The sequence below is a fragment of the Panthera leo genome, chromosome D1 (assembly GCF_018350215.1).
Source record: "Panthera leo isolate Ple1 chromosome D1, P.leo_Ple1_pat1.1, whole genome shotgun sequence".
Lineage (NCBI taxonomy): Eukaryota > Metazoa > Chordata > Mammalia > Carnivora > Felidae > Panthera > Panthera leo.
This window is the reverse complement of record NC_056688.1, coordinates 77553935-77572517: the sequence shown is the minus strand read 5'-3', so window position 1 is coordinate 77572517 and position 18583 is coordinate 77553935. Positions and strand designations below refer to the sequence as shown.

General features: G+C 40.2%; 1 protein-coding gene across 2 annotated transcripts in view; it reads right to left on the bottom strand.

Moving 5' to 3' along the window:
* ANO5 (anoctamin 5) overlaps positions 1–18583 on the bottom strand; it is a 106580-nt gene that overhangs the window by 71478 nt on the left and 16519 nt on the right. The window contains exons 2-4 of one of the 2 annotated variants that reach the window (XM_042906393.1): positions 16842–16912; positions 4733–4779; positions 1169–1219 (exon numbers count right to left, since the gene is read on the bottom strand). In XM_042906393.1, coding sequence (XP_042762327.1) covers positions 1169–1219; positions 4733–4779; positions 16842–16881 — 138 coding nt within the window. In that variant the 5' untranslated portion in view covers positions 16882–16912. Of the gene's footprint in view, positions 1–1168; positions 1220–4732; positions 4780–16841; positions 17268–18583 lie in introns of those variants that run through there. The other variant, XM_042906395.1, reaches the window with a different exon arrangement.

Below are 18583 nucleotides of genomic sequence, written 5' to 3'. Positions count from 1 at the left end.
AGAAATGCAAAACAGAGGGGAATTTGGCTATCTATGGCAAAATAACATATGTATTTATTCTTTAATACTGAAATCCTAGCTATAAAGATAGCACTGGCCAAAATATTGTTAGACTGATTCCCTAGGTATATATGATAACAATATTTGTAATAACAAAAGATTAAAAACAACTCAAATATACATCAGTAAAGGGACTGAATGAATACACCATGCTAAACACCCAGAATATAATATTATGCAACATACAAATGAATGGGAATAAAATCTATGTACAATATCACATGAACTCTGGGTTATGTTTTTAAATCCTGAAAACCAAGGAAAAGACCAGTACATATAGTATGATGCCTTTAGTGTAAACAAGCAGGAGGAATATAAATTTACACATGTATCTTTATACACATACCACACACACACACACACACACACACGGAAAAGTAAAGGACACCTTTTAATGTTTTAAACTTTGACATCATATGTTTCACATGATCAAAAAAAAGAAAACCTAACAAAGTTTCAATTATTTCAATTGGTCAGCCCACAACCTTCATTCTGAAAGATTAAAGATCAGTATGCTAGCAAAAAGCAAAATATCACCTATGTTAAAATTGTCAGCGTAAGAATATAACTCTATTTTCCCATGTTCCCAAACAGCATCTTTTTTTTTTTTTGCTAAGAAATTAGTGAAAAATTTTAAATCCCTTTACTGACCTCTTAGTTGATATTCAAATTTGATTTTTAAATAAACTATACTTCATGATTATTCTTAGGCATGTACTTACAGGTAAAAGAAACAAGGTATGAAGAGAGAATACTGAACTAGAATTCAGAAACTCAAGTTCTAGCCCAGGATCTGCCTCTTAAACATATGGATAATTTTAATCAAGTCATTAAACCTCTCAGACCCTTCATTTTTCCTCATTTGTAAGACTGAGAAATTAAAATGCAAGCAAATGGCTATGCTTTGTCATTCTCATTAATATGTCTTATGTTACTTTTTTTCCCCATAAGAAACTGGTTTTTTTTCAAAGTAATTGACCCTCAAATTTCATATATGAGGACCTGAAAAATAACTGTAACCTGGGAAACAGAGCATCTCCATCTTTGACTACAAAATAATACCCCATTTGTGTCCATGCAAGAAAGTATAGTACCGATTGATGCTTACCGCTGGTTCTTCACTGATGAGAAAGCTGGTCTCTCTGCTGCTCAGGGACTGCTAACAGTACCATGGGGAAGATATAATGCCATTAATAATAATGCAAGTGGGGAGCATATAACTTTCAACAACAAAAATAGGTTCTCAATATACAAATACTAAACCTGCAATTCAGAGGACTTATAAAACACTTGAAAGTGAATGCAAAACTGTGGGTATATATGTGTATACATGTGCATGTGTGTTCATGCTCATGTGTGCTTGCATGTGTGTGTGTGTGTGTGTGTGTGTGTGTGTGTGTGTGTGTGCGTGCGTGTGTGTATGGAGAGAGACAGCCTGAGAGAGAATGAAACTTTTGGAGGTAGTTTTATCAAATCATAAAAAAAAAATCTGAGATGCAAGAAATGGTTAAGAACTACTACATACAGAGAAATAACAAGGTACACCACTGTTTTAATGATACGGAGCCCTGAACAGGACCACAATGAAAGGTAGAATCAATTGGCTATTTTAGGCCTTTCAGCATTTGTTTGGAATTATTAAAGTGAATACTTTAGGAAACGCAACACCAGAATTTCTAAGGATCTGTACTTACAACCCAAGAGAAAAGCCATGCATGGATATAAAGACACACAAAACACCTATAATTAAAGCAATAGCGATGCCTCTCTTGGCATATGGTGGATTTTAAATCCTCATGTTCCTTGACAGATTGCACACCACAGCACGTGCTCCTGAGACCGCTCCCCATCACTTCTCAGCAGTCTCTAGTGATTGGTAGAGCAGGGTGGCCTGGAGAGGCAGTAGCCAGCAAAAATGACCTGAAACTCATGTCTAGACTGAGAATTCATTTACCTGGCTCTTGGAAAATCACAAACAGCATCTCATTTATACCCAGGTGATGTTGGGCAGACCAGTTCTGAAAACAGGAGATATAAAGTACTATCGACATAGTTTTGAAAAATAACTGGGTTTTGCTGTTTATTTTTTAAATTTCTTTTAATGTTCATTTATTTTTGAAGGAGAGAGAGACAGAGTATGAATGGGTGGGGGAGGGGAGGGAAGGTGGGCAGAGAGAGAGGGAGACACAGAATCCAAAGCAGGACCCAGGCTCTGAGCTGTCGGCACAGAGCCCAACGTGGGGCGCAAACTCACAAGCTGTGAGATCATGACCTGAGCTGAAGTTGGACGTCCAGCTGACTGAACCACCCAGGCTCCCCTTGCTGTTTCTTTATAATGCCACAGATATAGGATGTGCAAATATTTTCTCCAGGTCTATAGCTTGTCTGCTCCTCTTAACAGGATCTTTCATAGATCAAAAGTTCTTAAATTTTAAAAAGTCCAATTTATCAATTTTTCTTTTATGGATCATGCTTTTGTGTCATGTCTAATAACTCTTCACTAAGACCTACTTTCCAAAGGTTTTCTCCTATGTTTTTCTTCAAAAAGTTTTGGGCGCCTGAGTGGCTCAGTCAGTTAAGCTTCTGACTCAGGCTCAGGTCATGATCTTGCAGTTTGTGAGCTTGAGCCCCGCCATCAGTTTCTGTGCCGACAGTTCAGAGCCTGGGTCCTGCTTCAGATTCTGTGTCTCCCTCTCTCTCTGCCCTCCCTCACCTGCACTCTGTCTCTCTCTCTCTTAAAAATAAATTCTCCTAAAATTGAATCAATTCCCCTTTCACTTGTTGCTTTCCAACAAAAGTAAAGTTTATATAGAATCAGAACTAAAAATTAAAACATATGGTATTTCTAAAATACTGTAACTTAAAGTTAATTGAATATATTTCTCAGTGTGTCAAGCCAAACGTAAAGCCTTAAAAATTTAAGCAAAATTGTTTCAAATGAAGACCTATCCAAGGTTGAAGGCATGGAAGCAATATCATTGCTTTTTAAATGTGCAAAGGGAAGGACACCCAGGTGGCTCAGTTGGTTAAGCGTCCGGTTTCAGCTCAGGTCATAATCTCGCGGCTCATGAGTTTGAGCCCCACATCGGGCTCTGTGCTGACAGCTCAGAGCCTGGAGCCTGCTTTGGATTCTGTGTCTCCTTCTCTCTCTGACCCTCCCCTACTTACTCGCTCTCTCTCGAAAATAAATAAACATTTTAAAAAATGTGCAAAGGGTTAGGGAATAGAACAAATATGACTTGATGAAATTGTTTTTCTCTTATAGAAGTTTAGAGTATATATAAATATGAAAGACACGTAGAGAAGCAAAGAATATGAACCGTAGTTGAAGTTAACTTGAGCAATACATATAGAGATCTGTGAGGAGTATATTACTATTATGTCGATGTGAACAAAATGAAAATGACAACGTTTTGTCATTTAAACTGAACCAATCAATCTCACACAATAACTTTCTTCCGTCTACTCCAAAGACATACAAACTTTAATTTTTCACATTGTTTTTTACACAGTTACCTTGATCCACTTATTCATTTAATGAATACATACTCTGTACCACATTACATCACTCTAGTGTGGAGATTCTGCGTTATGACAGTGGGTTTCAAACTTTAGGAGCAATAAAAATCACCTGGGGTGTTATTTTTAAATCATGACTCCATAACCTTATTCCCCAACAATGAGATTAAGTGTATAAGGTTGGGCCCAGGAGTCTGCATTTTTAAGAAATTTTTAATATAATTGTCATTCAGGCAGTCTACAAATTGCATTGTAAAAATTACTGGGCTAAATGATTTTCATTGCCCCCTTGGTTCTCATAGTCTATTTCTCTCAGCATTTTGGTCACAGGTTTTAAAGGAATCCAAGAACTTCTGGGAATCTTAAGCAACCAGCTTACCCAGCCAGTCTATCCAGTCAGCTAGGACTAGCCAACCTATTCTGGTGGGTTGTGTTTCCCAGGGTGGGAATTTCGGTCATTCCTAAAAAACTAATTTTAAAGAATTTTTTTCTATCCAGCTGGTCACCTGTAACCTGATTCAAGGAAATCTACCTCCGTGACTAGTGTTGTGTCACCTGGAGCCCTACCAGAAAGATTATTTGATCCAAAATATCTTTAGAATGTTTACTCTCTGTATACAAGAAATCTAAAATTTTAGTAACTTTTACTAAATTAGGCCGTTAGTTAAGAGAATTTTTTTATTTTTGCAAGTTGTATTTAATTTTATTATTTATTATTTCATTTAATATATTTTGTTGAGTTGAGTCACTTGAAGTAATAAGTACTCATCACATACTAGTAATGGTAACATCAAAGACTGTCACATATCCTCCCTGCATTATCCTCTAGCAAAGTTTTGAGCCCAATACTATTCTCTTGCACAGGAAGACTCAGCATATCTGAGTTTGTTCACAGGGAGCCTCAAAACAAATTCATACTTCTATTTGCTCCCTTATCATACCTAGGAAGATAGAATATTAAATCTGAATGAAACTTGGAATTTGTTTTCTTTACCAAAAACATGAATACATCAGAAGACAAAATAAAGTTGATAGAGTATGAGTAAATAACTGAAGTACAAAGACCGAAGTATTCATACAAAGTACATTCCTAACCTTGTCTCAATTTTTTGTGCTGACTTATAGGAAACTAATACATATACATTTGACTTACCTCATTCATTCCGAAAATATATTCTGCTTCTCTATTGGATATTCTCTCTAAGTTAAATAAGAAAGAAAGAAAAAAAAAACATGTCAGAATGGCCAATTGATCAGAATAGGTTAAAAGTCTGCATGAGGAGAAAATAGAAATTCTGAAATGAAACCAAAAAGTTCAAAGAAAAAACACAGGAAGGTCTTAGATGCCCTTCCTGGAGCTAAGTTGTTCAAAATAGCTGCCAGTGGAAGTCAGCACCAAAAACTGTCTATGATGTAGGGGAAAAGCAAATACTGATGCGTAGGATATAATCTCCCCCACTAAGAAAGAAAATTAACCCTGACAAATGCAGTTATTAATCCATAGCCATGAAACTGCAGAGAGGAAGACATCCAAGAGGGATATCCATGGTTACATCTTAGTTCTCACTGTGTGAGATTTAATATTCTGTCAGCATGTTTTCTTGGAACTGAACCAAACTGTCTGCAAGGAAAGCACTAACAAACAGGCACTACCAGTTCTAAATAGGCCAAATTACTTTCCTCACACACAAGTATCTCTGTGATAGCTATCTGTTGAGTCATTTGGACTAAAATACATCTTCGAATAAGTTTCTGACACTACAAAAAGTTAAACATAGAAGATTCTTATTCTCCATTGCCTCCGACATGGAAAAACACTGAGAAATATTTCTCCAGTCAAAAACTTCCCATATAAAAACTTTCTTTGGAGAAAATCACAGTGGGAGTGAAATAAAGGACCATCCACAGCAATTGTAATTTTAGGAAATGTTAGAACATATGCTGAAAATATAGAAAATATAAACCTGCCATTCGTATAGCTTTTTCTTTTCCTTTCTTTTTTCCTTTCTTTCTTTATTCCTTCCTTCCTTTCTTTTTTGCTGTTCTTTCCCCATTTTTTTTATTGTGGTAAAATACACATAACATAAACTTGACCATCCTAACCATTTTTAAGTGCACAGTTGAAAGGTATTAAATACAGTCATAATATTGAGCAAACATCACCACCATCTATCTCCAGAACTCTTACGTCTTGTAAAACTGAAGCACAATACTCATTAACTCCTCATTCTCCTCGCCTCCAGTCTGAGGCAACCACCATTCTACTTTCTGTCTCTACAATTTTTGACTCCTCTATGTACCTCATATAAGTGGAATCATACAGTGTTTGTCATTGTGTGAGTGGCTTACTTCACATAGCATAATGTCTTCAAGGTTCATCAGTATTGTACCATATGTCCTACTTTTTAAGGCTGCATAATATTCTATTGTACACGTTATATTTATCCATTCATATGTTAATGAACACTTGGGTTGCTTTCACATTTTAGCTGTTGTGAATTATGCTGCTATCAATATAGCTATAAAAATATCTCTTCAAGACCCTCCTTGCAACTATTTGGGGTATATACCTAAAAGTGGAATTGCTGGACCATCTGGTAATTCTATTTTTAATTTTCTGAGGCACTGCCATATTGTTTTCCACAGCAGCTATACCATTATACACTCTCACCAACAGTGCACAAGGATTCCGATTACTCCACATCCCCACCAACTCTTGGTGTTTTGGGGTTTTTGACGTAGCCATTTTAATGGGTTTGAGGTGGTATCTCATTTTAGTTTTGACTTGCATTTACCCAATGATTATGTTGTTGAACATCTTTTCAGCTTCTTATTGATCATTTTTATATCTTCTTAGAGAAATGTCTATCCAAGTCAATTGCCCATTTTTTAATCAGATTTTTTTTTTATTGTTGAGTTTTGGGAGTTCTCTAAATATGCTGGATCACATATATGATTTGGAAACATTTTATCCCATTCTGTGGTTTGCCTTTTAACTCTGTTTATGTTGCTTTTGATGTACATTTTTAAATATTCATGAGGTCATTTTGTCTACTTTTATTGTTTTACATGTGTATTTGGTGTCATATCCAACGAACCACTGCCAAATCTAACATCATAAACTTGTTGCTCTGTGTTTTCTTCTAAGAAGTTGATAATTTCAGGTCTTACATTTAGGTCTTTGATCCATTTTGAGTTAATTTTTGTATATGGTGGTAGGTAAGGGTCCGATTTCATTCTTTTGGCATGTGGGTATCCAAATTTCCCAGCACCATTTGTTGAAAAGACTGTCCTTTCCCCCATTGAATGGTCTTGGTGCCCTTGTAAAGAAGTCACTTGACCATATATGTGAAGGTTTATTTCTGGACTCTCTTCTTTTCCATTGGTTTATATGTCTGTCTCCATTCCAGTACTCCATGGTTTCAATTACTGCAGCTTTGTAATAAGTTTTGAAATCAGGAAGTGTAAGTCCTCAGCTTGGTTCTTCTGTTTTAAGATTGATCGTCTATTCAGCAGTCCCTCAAGAGTTCATATGAATTTTAGGATGGGTTTTTTCTATTTCTGCAAAAAACATTGGAATTTTGATAGAGACTGCATTGAATCTATACATCACTTTGGGTAGTATGGAGATCTTAACAGTATTAAGTCTTCCAATCTATAAACATGGGGTATGTTTTCATTTAAATGTTGTTTTTTTATTTTTTTTTTCAGCCATGTTTTGTAGTTTTATTTGTACAAGTCTTTCACATCCTTGACTAATTTTTAAATATCTTATTCTTTATTTTTAAGTTTTATCTTAATTCTAGTTAGTTAACCTACGGTGTTATATTAGTTTCAGGTGTACAATATAGTAATTCAACAGTTCTATACATCACCCAGCGCTCATCACAATAAGCGCACTCCTAGATTAAAGACCTAAATGTGAGACATGAAACAATAAAAATCCTAGAAGAGAACACAGGCAGTAACTTGCTTGACATTAGCCATAGCAACCTTTTTCTAGATATGTCTCTTATTCTATAAATAGAATTGTTTTCTCAATTTCCTTTCAGAGTGTTCATTGTTAGTGTGCAAAAATGCAACTGGTTTTCATGTACTGACTTCATATTCTACTTTAATGAATGCATTTATAGATTCTAAAGGTTTTTTTTACTGGACTTTTTAGGTTTTCCTACATAAAAGATCATATCATCTGTTAATAAAGATATTTAATTCTTGTTTTCCAATGAGGATGCCTTTTATTTCTTTTTCTTGCCCAAGTAGTTTGGCTAGAACTCCCAGTATTATTTTTAATGGAAGGGGTAAAAGTGGATATCCTTGGTAAATAACAATAGCCATAACTCATATAAATAAAAGTTATTTGAGGTTCTTAATAATTGTTTAAAGTATAGAGAAGTCCTGAGATTAAAAAAAAAAAAGTTCGAGAAGTACCACCTTATATATAAACAATAGAAATACATGCATTCTGGGGATGTACAAGAGTGTTCATAAAAGTATTGCTGGGAATAACCAGGAAACCAAAATCATCTCAAATATCCACAAACAGTAAAATGGATACATACAATGTAGTATAATAATACCACATATTATACTTAGCAACAAAGTTAAATGAATTTGAATTACATGCAAAAATATGGATAAATCTCCAAAGAATATTATTTACCAAAAACAAAACAAAAACAAGAAGAAACTTTAATATTTCACTTACATAAAGTTAATTATGCAAAACCAAAATATGTTACTTAGGAATCGATACTTAAAGGTAGTTACTGTTTGGAGATAATTCTCCTTTGGTCTCTCACGTTTCTGTACATCTTGCAAGTGAGACACTGACTGCAAGCCTTTTCAAGGATCTTGGTTGAGTGAACACCCTTGGAAGATCTTGAGTCTCCTTCTGTAGCAAAGGGCAGGTTTGCACACAGTCTAGGAATATCAGAGTAATGTCTTCCTCCAGAGCAAATGGAAGGCATAATTGCTGACCAATATAAAAGACTCAAGTTCCTTAAGTTCAGATTGCTCTCCTGTATTGCAACCCACCACACACACAGGTATTATCTGGCCCTCTTTGCATTGAGTTGTGGCAACTTGGGTTCAAGAAACGGGCACAAATACTGCCACTGTGGCTACTGTTAATGCTGTGAGTAATACACTGTCCTTTGTCTTTGATCTATGTATCTTATGTCTTCTACCAGTATCCATGAAACTGTAAAAGGATATTCTGTTAACTACCAAGTACAGTAAAATCTCAGATCTTTTGCAGTTCTTGATATTGATCATTAATATAACAATGATAATAATGTGATAATGGTTAACATTTATTGGTTCTCTATTGTTAAGAAGTTTGCAGTACTGTAGTGGAAGCAGACCAAAACTTGAGATAAATGCTATAAACAGAGCTGGGGGTGAGGAAGTTTAGATATGAAGAAATCAGAAAATCTCTCTGAGGCAAGTAATACATATACTGAGATCTGAAAGTTGAGGGCACTCAATCCATGTGAGAATACACAAAGGCTATAAGACAGGAACAGTTTTGAGGTGTTCAAAGAAATGAAAGCCAAGCTAGAGATGAGAAGATAAATGGCAGAGTGACATGACATGATGTTGGAGAGGGATGGAGCGGGGGATAGTTTGTGGAAGACTTTGTATACCCGTTTTTGTTTTTGTTTTTTCTTTCCTAAATGAAACAGCAAGCCACAAAAAAGCTTTTAAGTCATTTTTACATTTACATTTTATGAAAAGCACTGGTCCCTCAGTGAAGAATGAGTTAAAAGGGAAGTGGTGGGGGGGCAGGGAAGGGGGTGCCTGGTTGGCTCAGCAGGTTAAGTGTCCAACTCTTGATTTCAGCAACAAAGGATCTCACAGTTCATGGGTTCAGGCCCAGTGTCAGGCTCTGAGCTCACTGAACACAGCCTGCTTCGGATCCTCTGTCTCCCTCTTTCTCGCCCTTCCCGGCTCTCTCTCTCTCTCTCTCTCAAAAATAAATAAACATTAGAAAAAAAAATAGGAACAAAAGAAGAAAGAAAGGAAGAGGGAATGGAGCAAAGAGACATTAGGAGGCTGTGGCAGTGAACCACAAGGGAGATCTGGCTGTCTGGACTGCAGTGGGGGCAGTGCATGTGAAGGAATGTCCATGGATTACTGATATCTGCGTAAACATTTGAAATAAACTGCTGTCAAATTTCAGATGTGCAAGTTGAGGGACAAAGACTGAGTGAGAACTCTCCTAGGCTTGAGCAATTTGGGAAGATCCTATGTAAAAAAAATAGGTAGGATTACTAATGGTGGGCAAATACAGGAGAAGCTGCCACTGGCTGTCCTCAAGTATCCTTTCTCCCCCTTCCTCTTTACTAACAAAACCCTAATTAGGTGAAGTGATGTGCTCCAGCAAAAAACCAAAACACAAAACAAAACGAAAACAAAACAAAAACAAAAACACATTTCCCAGCCTTCCTTGCAACTGGAGAATAAGACATAAATTGAAAGCTTTCAAGTGTCATATAAATGGCATTGATGTCTATGTCATCAGGTTTGTGCAAGCATTTCAATGAGACAATTCATGTAAATGCTTCATGCAGCAGAGGTCAGTCAATGTTAGTTATTTTTGATGATATTATTGTTGTTAGGATATATTCTATTGTTAATTTTCAAAACTTAAATTCTTTGAGGGGCACCTGGGAGGGCTCAGTCAGTTAAGCATCTCTCTTTCTCTCTCTCTTTCTCAAAATAAATAAATAAACTTTAGAATTTTTTTAAACGTAAATTCTTTGAGATAAATTTGAAAGTGTCAGAATAAAAATGAAAGAATTTATTTTGTATTCAGATCTTTTTGTTGCAGGATCTGCGATTAAAAACTGGAATAGTGGGGTGCCTGGATGGCTCAGTTGGTTAAGTGTCTGACTTTGGCTCAGGTCATGATCTTGCAGTTCATGAGTTCGAGCCCCACGTCAGACCGTGCTGACAGCTCAGAGCCTGGAACCTGCTTTGGAGTCTGTGTCTCCCTCTCTCTGCCCCTCCCCTGCTTGCACTATGTCTCTCTTTCCCTTTCTCCCTCTCTCAAAGATAAATAAATGTTAAAAAATTTAAAAAAAAGAATTGTTAAAAGAAAGTTAATAGTCATCTTAAGCAAAGCAAAACTATGGCTAATAGCTATATTACTCAACTTTTCTGAGTGCAGTCTTTCTCATCTAAAAGACTATAAACAGAAGTAAAAATTACTTGAAAAATATAAAACATGGTCCAGTACCATCATCAAAGTGTTTTACCCATGAATACTGTCTACATTTACAACTCAAAACTGCACAATGTTGCAACCATCTCATTGGAATGTTGAATGTGAAGAAAACCAATCTTGCAAAGTCTTATAATGAGTACATAAAGAACAGGATTCTAAGGAATACACGCTTTATCTCTCAATGTATGGTACTTGAATGCTGACTTAGGGGAGGCTTTTATTTTCTTGAGAACAAAAACAGTCATTATGCTGAAGAACTGTTCCAAGTACGGGGTGAAGATGTGCACGCCTCAAGCTAGGATTATAGACTATTTTATAATTCTGGTTTTGGAAAAACTGTAAGCACTAACCCTTCCTTCCCCTAATTATTTTTCCTGCATGTGTAGCTTAAAGAACATGTAGCATTGAAAGAACATTTGCAAATTGCTATCGGAGTTTGATGCAGTGTGTTTATTTGAGAATGTGGAAAAGGGAAAAAATAGTTCCTCCATATTATCTCCTATCCCTACTAGTTCTTTCTTACCCTCTTCCCTTTCAACTTGCTGCCTCCTTTCCCTAGAACTAACAACTGTTTTCTTCCTTGGCTAACTACTGTTTCTTTTTCACACTGTATCACTTCTGACACCTTCCTTTCAATGTTGACCAGAAACCTCCTCATCAGCCTCCTATGTTAGCGTCCTGCTTTCATACTATCCTGAATGGAGCCCTCTCTGGGTCCCCAGCCCAAGAATATCACCCTTCAGGAGAGGGCAAGGGCCCTCCCTCCCCACCCCCACTGCGGAGGACCAGGGTGGGACACACTTTGTAAATTCTATCCCTTTCTGAAAAGCAGAAAAATTTAGAAAAAATAGATGTATTTCCTCACACACTATGCTCCCCTTCACACATAGTGCTCACTAGCTCCCTCTATCTCTCTGACACACACGTGCACAATCAGATGCTTGCACATGTCAGAGATATAGACAAACTGTCACACTCGGTCACAGAGTATGAGGCTGGCATCGCTACACATAATCACCAAACCTCTGTCAAAACAGAAACGTATCTGAGGAGGCAAGATTTGAAGCCAACAACTTTAACGGCTTCTTGTCATTCCTCCAGCATCCTCTAAGCCCCATGGAAATGACTATACTCTTTCTGAGCACTAGAAACCAGAGATAGGAAGGGTTTAATACTGATTGCTATGGAGATCATAAAATGCGAGCTAAAAGTAAAGCAGCCCAAAGACTGAGCTCTGAGTTTTCAACTGAAAGCAAGTTGCTAAGAATATATACTCCAACAAACCCTGAGCCCAAAAATAGCTCTTGTATTTACCAGATGATCTTCTCAGTTTACACCCCTTCCAGCAGCATAAAATAAAATACATGCAATCAAATAAATACCCACATTCCCAAAGGAAGTGTGGTTTAGTTAAACACAATGCTTAATGCAGTTGTAAAGATTCAAGACACTTCTTTCAACTGTAAAAGTGCCTTTTCCAATGCTAAACCCTTAAAGTGCCATTTCCCATGCTGAATGAGTCATAAATCAGCCTAAGAATGAATATTTCAAATCAAGACTTCCTTACAATGTCAACCAGTCAATAGTTCAACTTCAGCACTGATATTTTACTAGCAGTGTTTGTTTACATAATTATTTAAATATTCTGCTACGCTTTGCCTTTACAATTTCCTTTTAAAAATCACTAGATAGTGGGAAAAGAGCTAACTGGAAAAGATTGCTTATGTGTTCAATATTGAAGAAAATAAATTGAGAAAACCTAACAAATCCTAGGAATACCTTGTTACCTATTACGTCTAAAAGGTAAAATGTTAGCATTCTCTCTCTGGGGAAAAAAAAAATCTCATCACATATAACTCAGCCATTTAACTTTCTCCTATTTACTCTTCAAAGATGATTTAGGAAATACATTAATAAGCAAGACCCAGGCTTACCTGTATCAGTAAATTTACTCAAAGAAATCAATTTATATTTTAAAACACGAAATTGAAAGTAGCTCCTAAAAATGGATGCTATGGAACCCAGTCATTTTCAGCCTCCTTCAACCAACCCTTCAGTTTTTGTAACTGTATCATTAAACTCCAGGAAGAAACATATATTTAGGATATTTAGAATGGCTTCTGAAAACCCCTTTGATTGCTGATGTTAAAAAATACCCCCCCAGAAGACATGAATAGACACTTTTCCAAAGAAGACAGCCAGATGGCTAATAGACACAAGAAAAGATGCTCAACATCACTCATCATCAGGGAAATACAAATCAAAGCCACAATGAGATACCACCTCACACCGGTCAGAGTGGCTAAAATGAACAAATCAGGAGACTATAGATGCTGGAGAGGATGTGGAGAAACAGGAACCCTCTTGCACTGTTGGTGGGAATGCAAACTGGTACACCCACTCTGGAAAACAGTATGGAGGTTCCTCAAAAAATTAAAAATAGAACTACCCTGTGACCCAGCAATAGCACTACTAGGCATTTACCCAAGGGATACAGGAGTGCTGATTCATAGGGGCACATGTACCCCAATGTTTATAGCAGCACTTTCAACAATAGCCAAATTATGGAAATAGCCTAAATGTCCATCAACTGATGAATGGATAAAGATGTGGTATATATATACAATGGAATACTACTTGGCAATGTGAAAGAATGAAATCCTGCCATTGGTAGCAACATGAATGGAACTGGAAGGTATTATGCTGAGTGAAATAAGTCAGTCAGAGGACAGATATCATATGTTTTCACTCATATTGTGGATCTTGAGAAGCTTAACAGAAGACCGTGGGGGGTGGGGGAGGGAAACTAGTTACAAACAGAGAGGGAGGGAGACAAACCACAAGAGACTCTTAAATACAGAGAACAAACTGAGGGTGGATGGGGGGAGGGGAAGAGGGGAAATGGGTGATGGGCATGGAGGAGGGCACCTGTTGGGATGAGCATTGGGTGTTGTATGTAAGCCAATTTGACAATACATTATATTTTAAAAATACACCATCATTTTAATGCACTTTTCATACAACTACAGTAATAACACAGGTCTCAGTAACGGGCAGTAAAACCAACACAGCAAAACAACTGACATACTGAAAAAACATTTAGAAAACTAAGAGTCCTCTGAGTGGCCTCAGGCTTTACTCTCACCAGTACCCCGCTCCTCCCCTGTTTGGATGCTGGATCTATGAACAAATCGGGAATGGGAACTTGGGCTGGATGTGGTCATCACCCTCATCCATCAGATACATGGTGTTCCATATCAACCTCCTTTCCGCTACCTAGGCCCAAAACAGAGGCAAAGCTTCAATCACAGTAAGAGGGAATATAGACAAGTTACAAAGGTCTTTGCCAAGTAAAGGAAAACAAATTAGCTTGGGAAAAGTTCTAAAATCTTCCTGAGATAGGGGCACCTGGGTGGCTCAGTCGGTTGAGCGTCCGACTTCGGCCCAGGTCATGATCTCACAGTCTGTGGGTTCGAGCCCCATGTCGGGCTCTGTGCTGACATCTCAGAGCCTGGAGCCTGCTTCGGATTCTGTGTCTCCCTCTCTCTCTGCGCCTCCCCCACCATGCTCTGTCTGTCTCTCTCTCTCTCTCTGTCAAAAATAAATAAACATTAAAAAAAAATTTTTTTAATCTTCCTTAGATGGACTCAAGCTGCAATCTGACCTCACGGCTGAAGTTATACTAATTTAACTATACATTCTAGTAAGCAGAATTATCCTGCAGCTAAATTAGATCACACTTCTAATATCTGAAAGAGAATAATGGTCAATCTCTGTAATGCCGCACTGGTAGATTTTTTTTCTTCATTGTGCACAGAAAGTTACATACTCCACATTTTCCCCTCCTCTCTTCCCTCAATGAGAAATACTATTTCTGTACCTTCTCATAACTCTACTTTACAAGGACAGATTATAAAGAATTACTGAATGTTTCAAGTGGAAAAAAATCTGTTAAGATATTCAGATTATTGAAATTACAACTGAAAAGTAATTCTCGGCAACGGAGGAAACCATTAAGTGTAGAAAAGGGCTTTTAATTTTAGACACCTAAAAGTCATTTCACTTTGTACACTGAACCACTCATTTTCACTAACAAATAAATTCACTGTATCATTTAGCAGAGCCATTAGGCAAAGTTTAAAGTTTTCAATAGTCATATTTCCTTCTACCTTCAATTGTTTTTTAAGAAAGGGGGAATTGCTTTAAGTGACACCATCAAGAACAGGGAAAGACAACTCATAGAATTGGAGAAAATATTTGCAAATCATATATACAGAATATGTAAAGAACTCTTACAACGCAATAATAAGACAAATAATTTAACTTTTAAAATGAGCAAAGGACTTAAATGTGTATTTCACCAAAGAAGATATATGAATGGCCAATAAGCCGTGGGAAAGATATTTGATTGGGAAATCACTGGGAAAATGCAAGTCAAAACCACACAGATACCACTTCCAACCACTAGATGGCTATAAATAAAAAAGATAGACAATAACAAATGTTAGCGAGGATGTAGAGACACTGCAACATTTACATATTGTTGGTTGCGATATAAAATGCCACAGACACTGGGAAAACAGTTTGGCAGTTTCTAAAAGTGTTTAATATAAAGCTGCCATATGATTATGTAATTCCATTCCTAGGGATATACCCAAGAAAAACGAAAAGCCGTTCATACAAAAATCTGTACATGGATGTTCAGAGCAGGATTATTCGTGATAGTGAAAACTGGCAACAACCCATATGTCCACCAATTGATGACTGGATGAAATGTGGTTTATCTTTAGCAATGGAGTATTAGGTGGCAATAAAAAGGAAGCATGCGAATTACAACACGGATGAACTTCAAAAACATTACGGTAAGAGAAAGAAGACAGTTACCAAAGACCACATATTGTAGGAGTCAGTTTACAGGAAGTTTCCAGAATAGGTACATCTGCAGAGTAAATAAATTAGTAACTGCCTAGAGCTAAGGGTAGGCAATGGGGGTGTGACTGCTAAGGTTTCTATTTTATGGTGATGAAAATTACATCGTGGTGATGATTGCAAAACTCTGTAAATACACTAAAAGGCACTGAATTGCACACTTTAAACGGGTGACATGGTATCTAAAGTGTACCTCAATAAAGCTGTTTAGAAAAGAGAGGAGGATGCAGTAACGCGTTGCATTTCCTAGTGCCTCTCAAGACTGGATCATAAGACTACTTAGACCTTTTATCGCCTAAAAACACTGTTGCCATGTTTAAATCTAATACCACACAAGACATGAAAACAGAGTGTCGCGGAGAGAACTGAGTATCGCTGAGAGTCCTGGAGATAGTCCCAGAAACATACGTGCGTTCTCAGGAACATGTGTGTACCAAAACAGACCCACAGAACATAAGTCTGTGCAACGGCCTTAGCAAACAATGAACAGACATTTCTCCACGGAACTAAAGATTGCATGAAAGCTGGTGAAACAGCAGCGTTCCCAGGTGCACCAGAATCCCAAGCTGATCGATCTTAGAGCCTGGCGCTCGCATAATTAACAGGGATCTCAAAGCTTGGCCAGTAATCGGCAAATGGAGAGAGGCAGAGGGACTCAGGGGCCAGCTCCCCCACCCATGGCACCGCCGTCACGCACCCCAAGCTGCGGCTCTCCGTGGGCGTCCGAGGCCCGAGCGCCTCAGCGCACGCGGCCAGCGCGCTCGCCTCGCTCCTTGCATTAGTCAACCGCTCGGCGGCGCACACAGGAGCGAGGAGGGCGGCCTCAGAACCTCTGGGGTCACAGGACACAGGTCCCCGGCTCGCGCGAGTAGCAGAGGAAACACAGCGCGCCGTCACCCAGCCACCCGCCGGGGAGGGGCTGTTCATCTTGCAGACCCTGTCTCGCGCAGAGCACGCCACCCCGAGAACGTCCCCAGGAAACAGGCCGCAGGGCCGCCAACGTCCCCCGGGGTCCCCGCGCCCGTGGTGGCGGCGTCCGCGCGCCCAGGCCCGCCCTCCCGCCGCGCCACCGAGTCCGCCGGCTCCCTCCGCCGGCTCCTACCTTCCTCCTGCACCATTTCCAGGACGTCTGGGTCGCCCATCTGCGCCAGCTCGTTAATGACACTGACCGAGGCGTGGCAGAGCGAGGACCACTGCGACTGGCGGCGAGGTTTGGGGGAGAGGCTGATTCGGGTGGTGGGCGGCCGTCGTCGCTGCTCCGACAACCAGCAGGGACAGGCTTCGCCCGTCCCTTCAAGACCACGTTCTTCTGGGTCTCCGCCTGCCTCCTCTCCTGCAGGAGGTTGGGCTTCTTCTCCAGCCGGTACTTACTCTCGACCTGCTTCGTGCCCTTGGCCCTGCGCTTCACCTTCCTCTCCCGGTGGCGCTCCCGGGAGCCCTCCCAGTACCCTCCCCGGAGCGTGCCGGACCCCGGGGCGCCCTGGCTCCCCGCCTGCTGCCGAGCCTCGCTTCTACTCTTGCTCTCCCCGGCCGGCCCCTCCCCGTCGGTCTGGTCCTGCTCTCCCCGCCCCTCTCCGCCCCTCCCGCCCTCCAGACCCGCCGCCACCCCTCCCTCGGGGGCCGCCCTTTCCCCGCCCCCTGGCCCGGCGGGCTCCCAGCCCGCCCGCCCCTCACCCCTCCAGCCGCCCGGTACCCCCCGCTCCGGCTCCGGCTCCGCCGCCTCCTCGGGGCCCGCCGCCTCCCGGCTCTCCCGGCCGCTCAGCCCCATCAACAGGTCTTGCTGGTCCCATTCCACCCGGTTGTCCCAAGCCCGAGACCGCTGGCCTTCCCCCGCTGTCTCCTCCCCTCTCTCCAAACCCTCCTCCTCTGATCCCCGCCGAGCGGCCTGGTCCTCGTCCATCTGCCTAGCCTTCCGCCTTCCGCGGGTGGCACTCGGACGGAACCCCCTCCCAGTTGGGGAGTTATTTTTTGTCGGGTGAGAAAAAGCCCCCCTTCCTTAAGGCGACCCCTGCTTTAAGGCCGGCGCGTGGGCGTGTCTCCGAGGTTCCTGCAGCCTCCCCCTCCTGCCTCTGCCACCTGCCGCGGGGGTCTCAGCTTTTCTCCCGACCGGGCCTCCCTCCTGGGCGCCGAACCGGATCTCTCTCTAACACATCTGGGGACGACTCATACATTTTTGGCCTGAGTTCGAATTCAAGCAATGCCTCTTAAAAGTTGGATGGCATTGGGCGAGTTTCTATAAGCTTCAGGTGCCTCGTCTTAAAAATAAGAACACAGCACCCACCACCCAGGGGTGTAGTGAGGATAGAGTGATGGCATACTGCACTAAAATCTCGCTGCTCTCAGAGAACTCACCCATATTACGTTGAGCCCTGCCTCTAAGTGTCCCTTAGTGCCTTGAGCAGAGTGAACGGTCCCACTCTTCACAGGCTCCTCTGAACTGGCTCTATGTTGTTGAGACCCTTCCAACCGCCAGCTCCCCAACGTTGGGAGATGAGGTCAATTACTGTCTAAGATGGGGGAGCAGATGAATGACAGTGTACTGAGGGTGAAGCAGTGGTCTGAGCTGAAGGCCTTGACGGTGCTCAGGAGGTAGTGACTGAGTTTGGGGCAGGGATGCAGTGATTTAAGAATAAAGAGGAGATGACCAGGGAAGACTTGACCTTTCTTCATTTTTATACTATTCTTTCTTTTCCCCTTTCTGTTGACATTTTGGAACTGAGAATTACCTTTTTCAGATGAGTAAAGAGGCCTAGAAAATATTTTGGTGAAGGTCATGGTTAACTGTGGAACTAAAAACTGTCTTCTTTTTCCCCTTTTTCTTTCTTTCTTTCTTTCTTTCTTTCT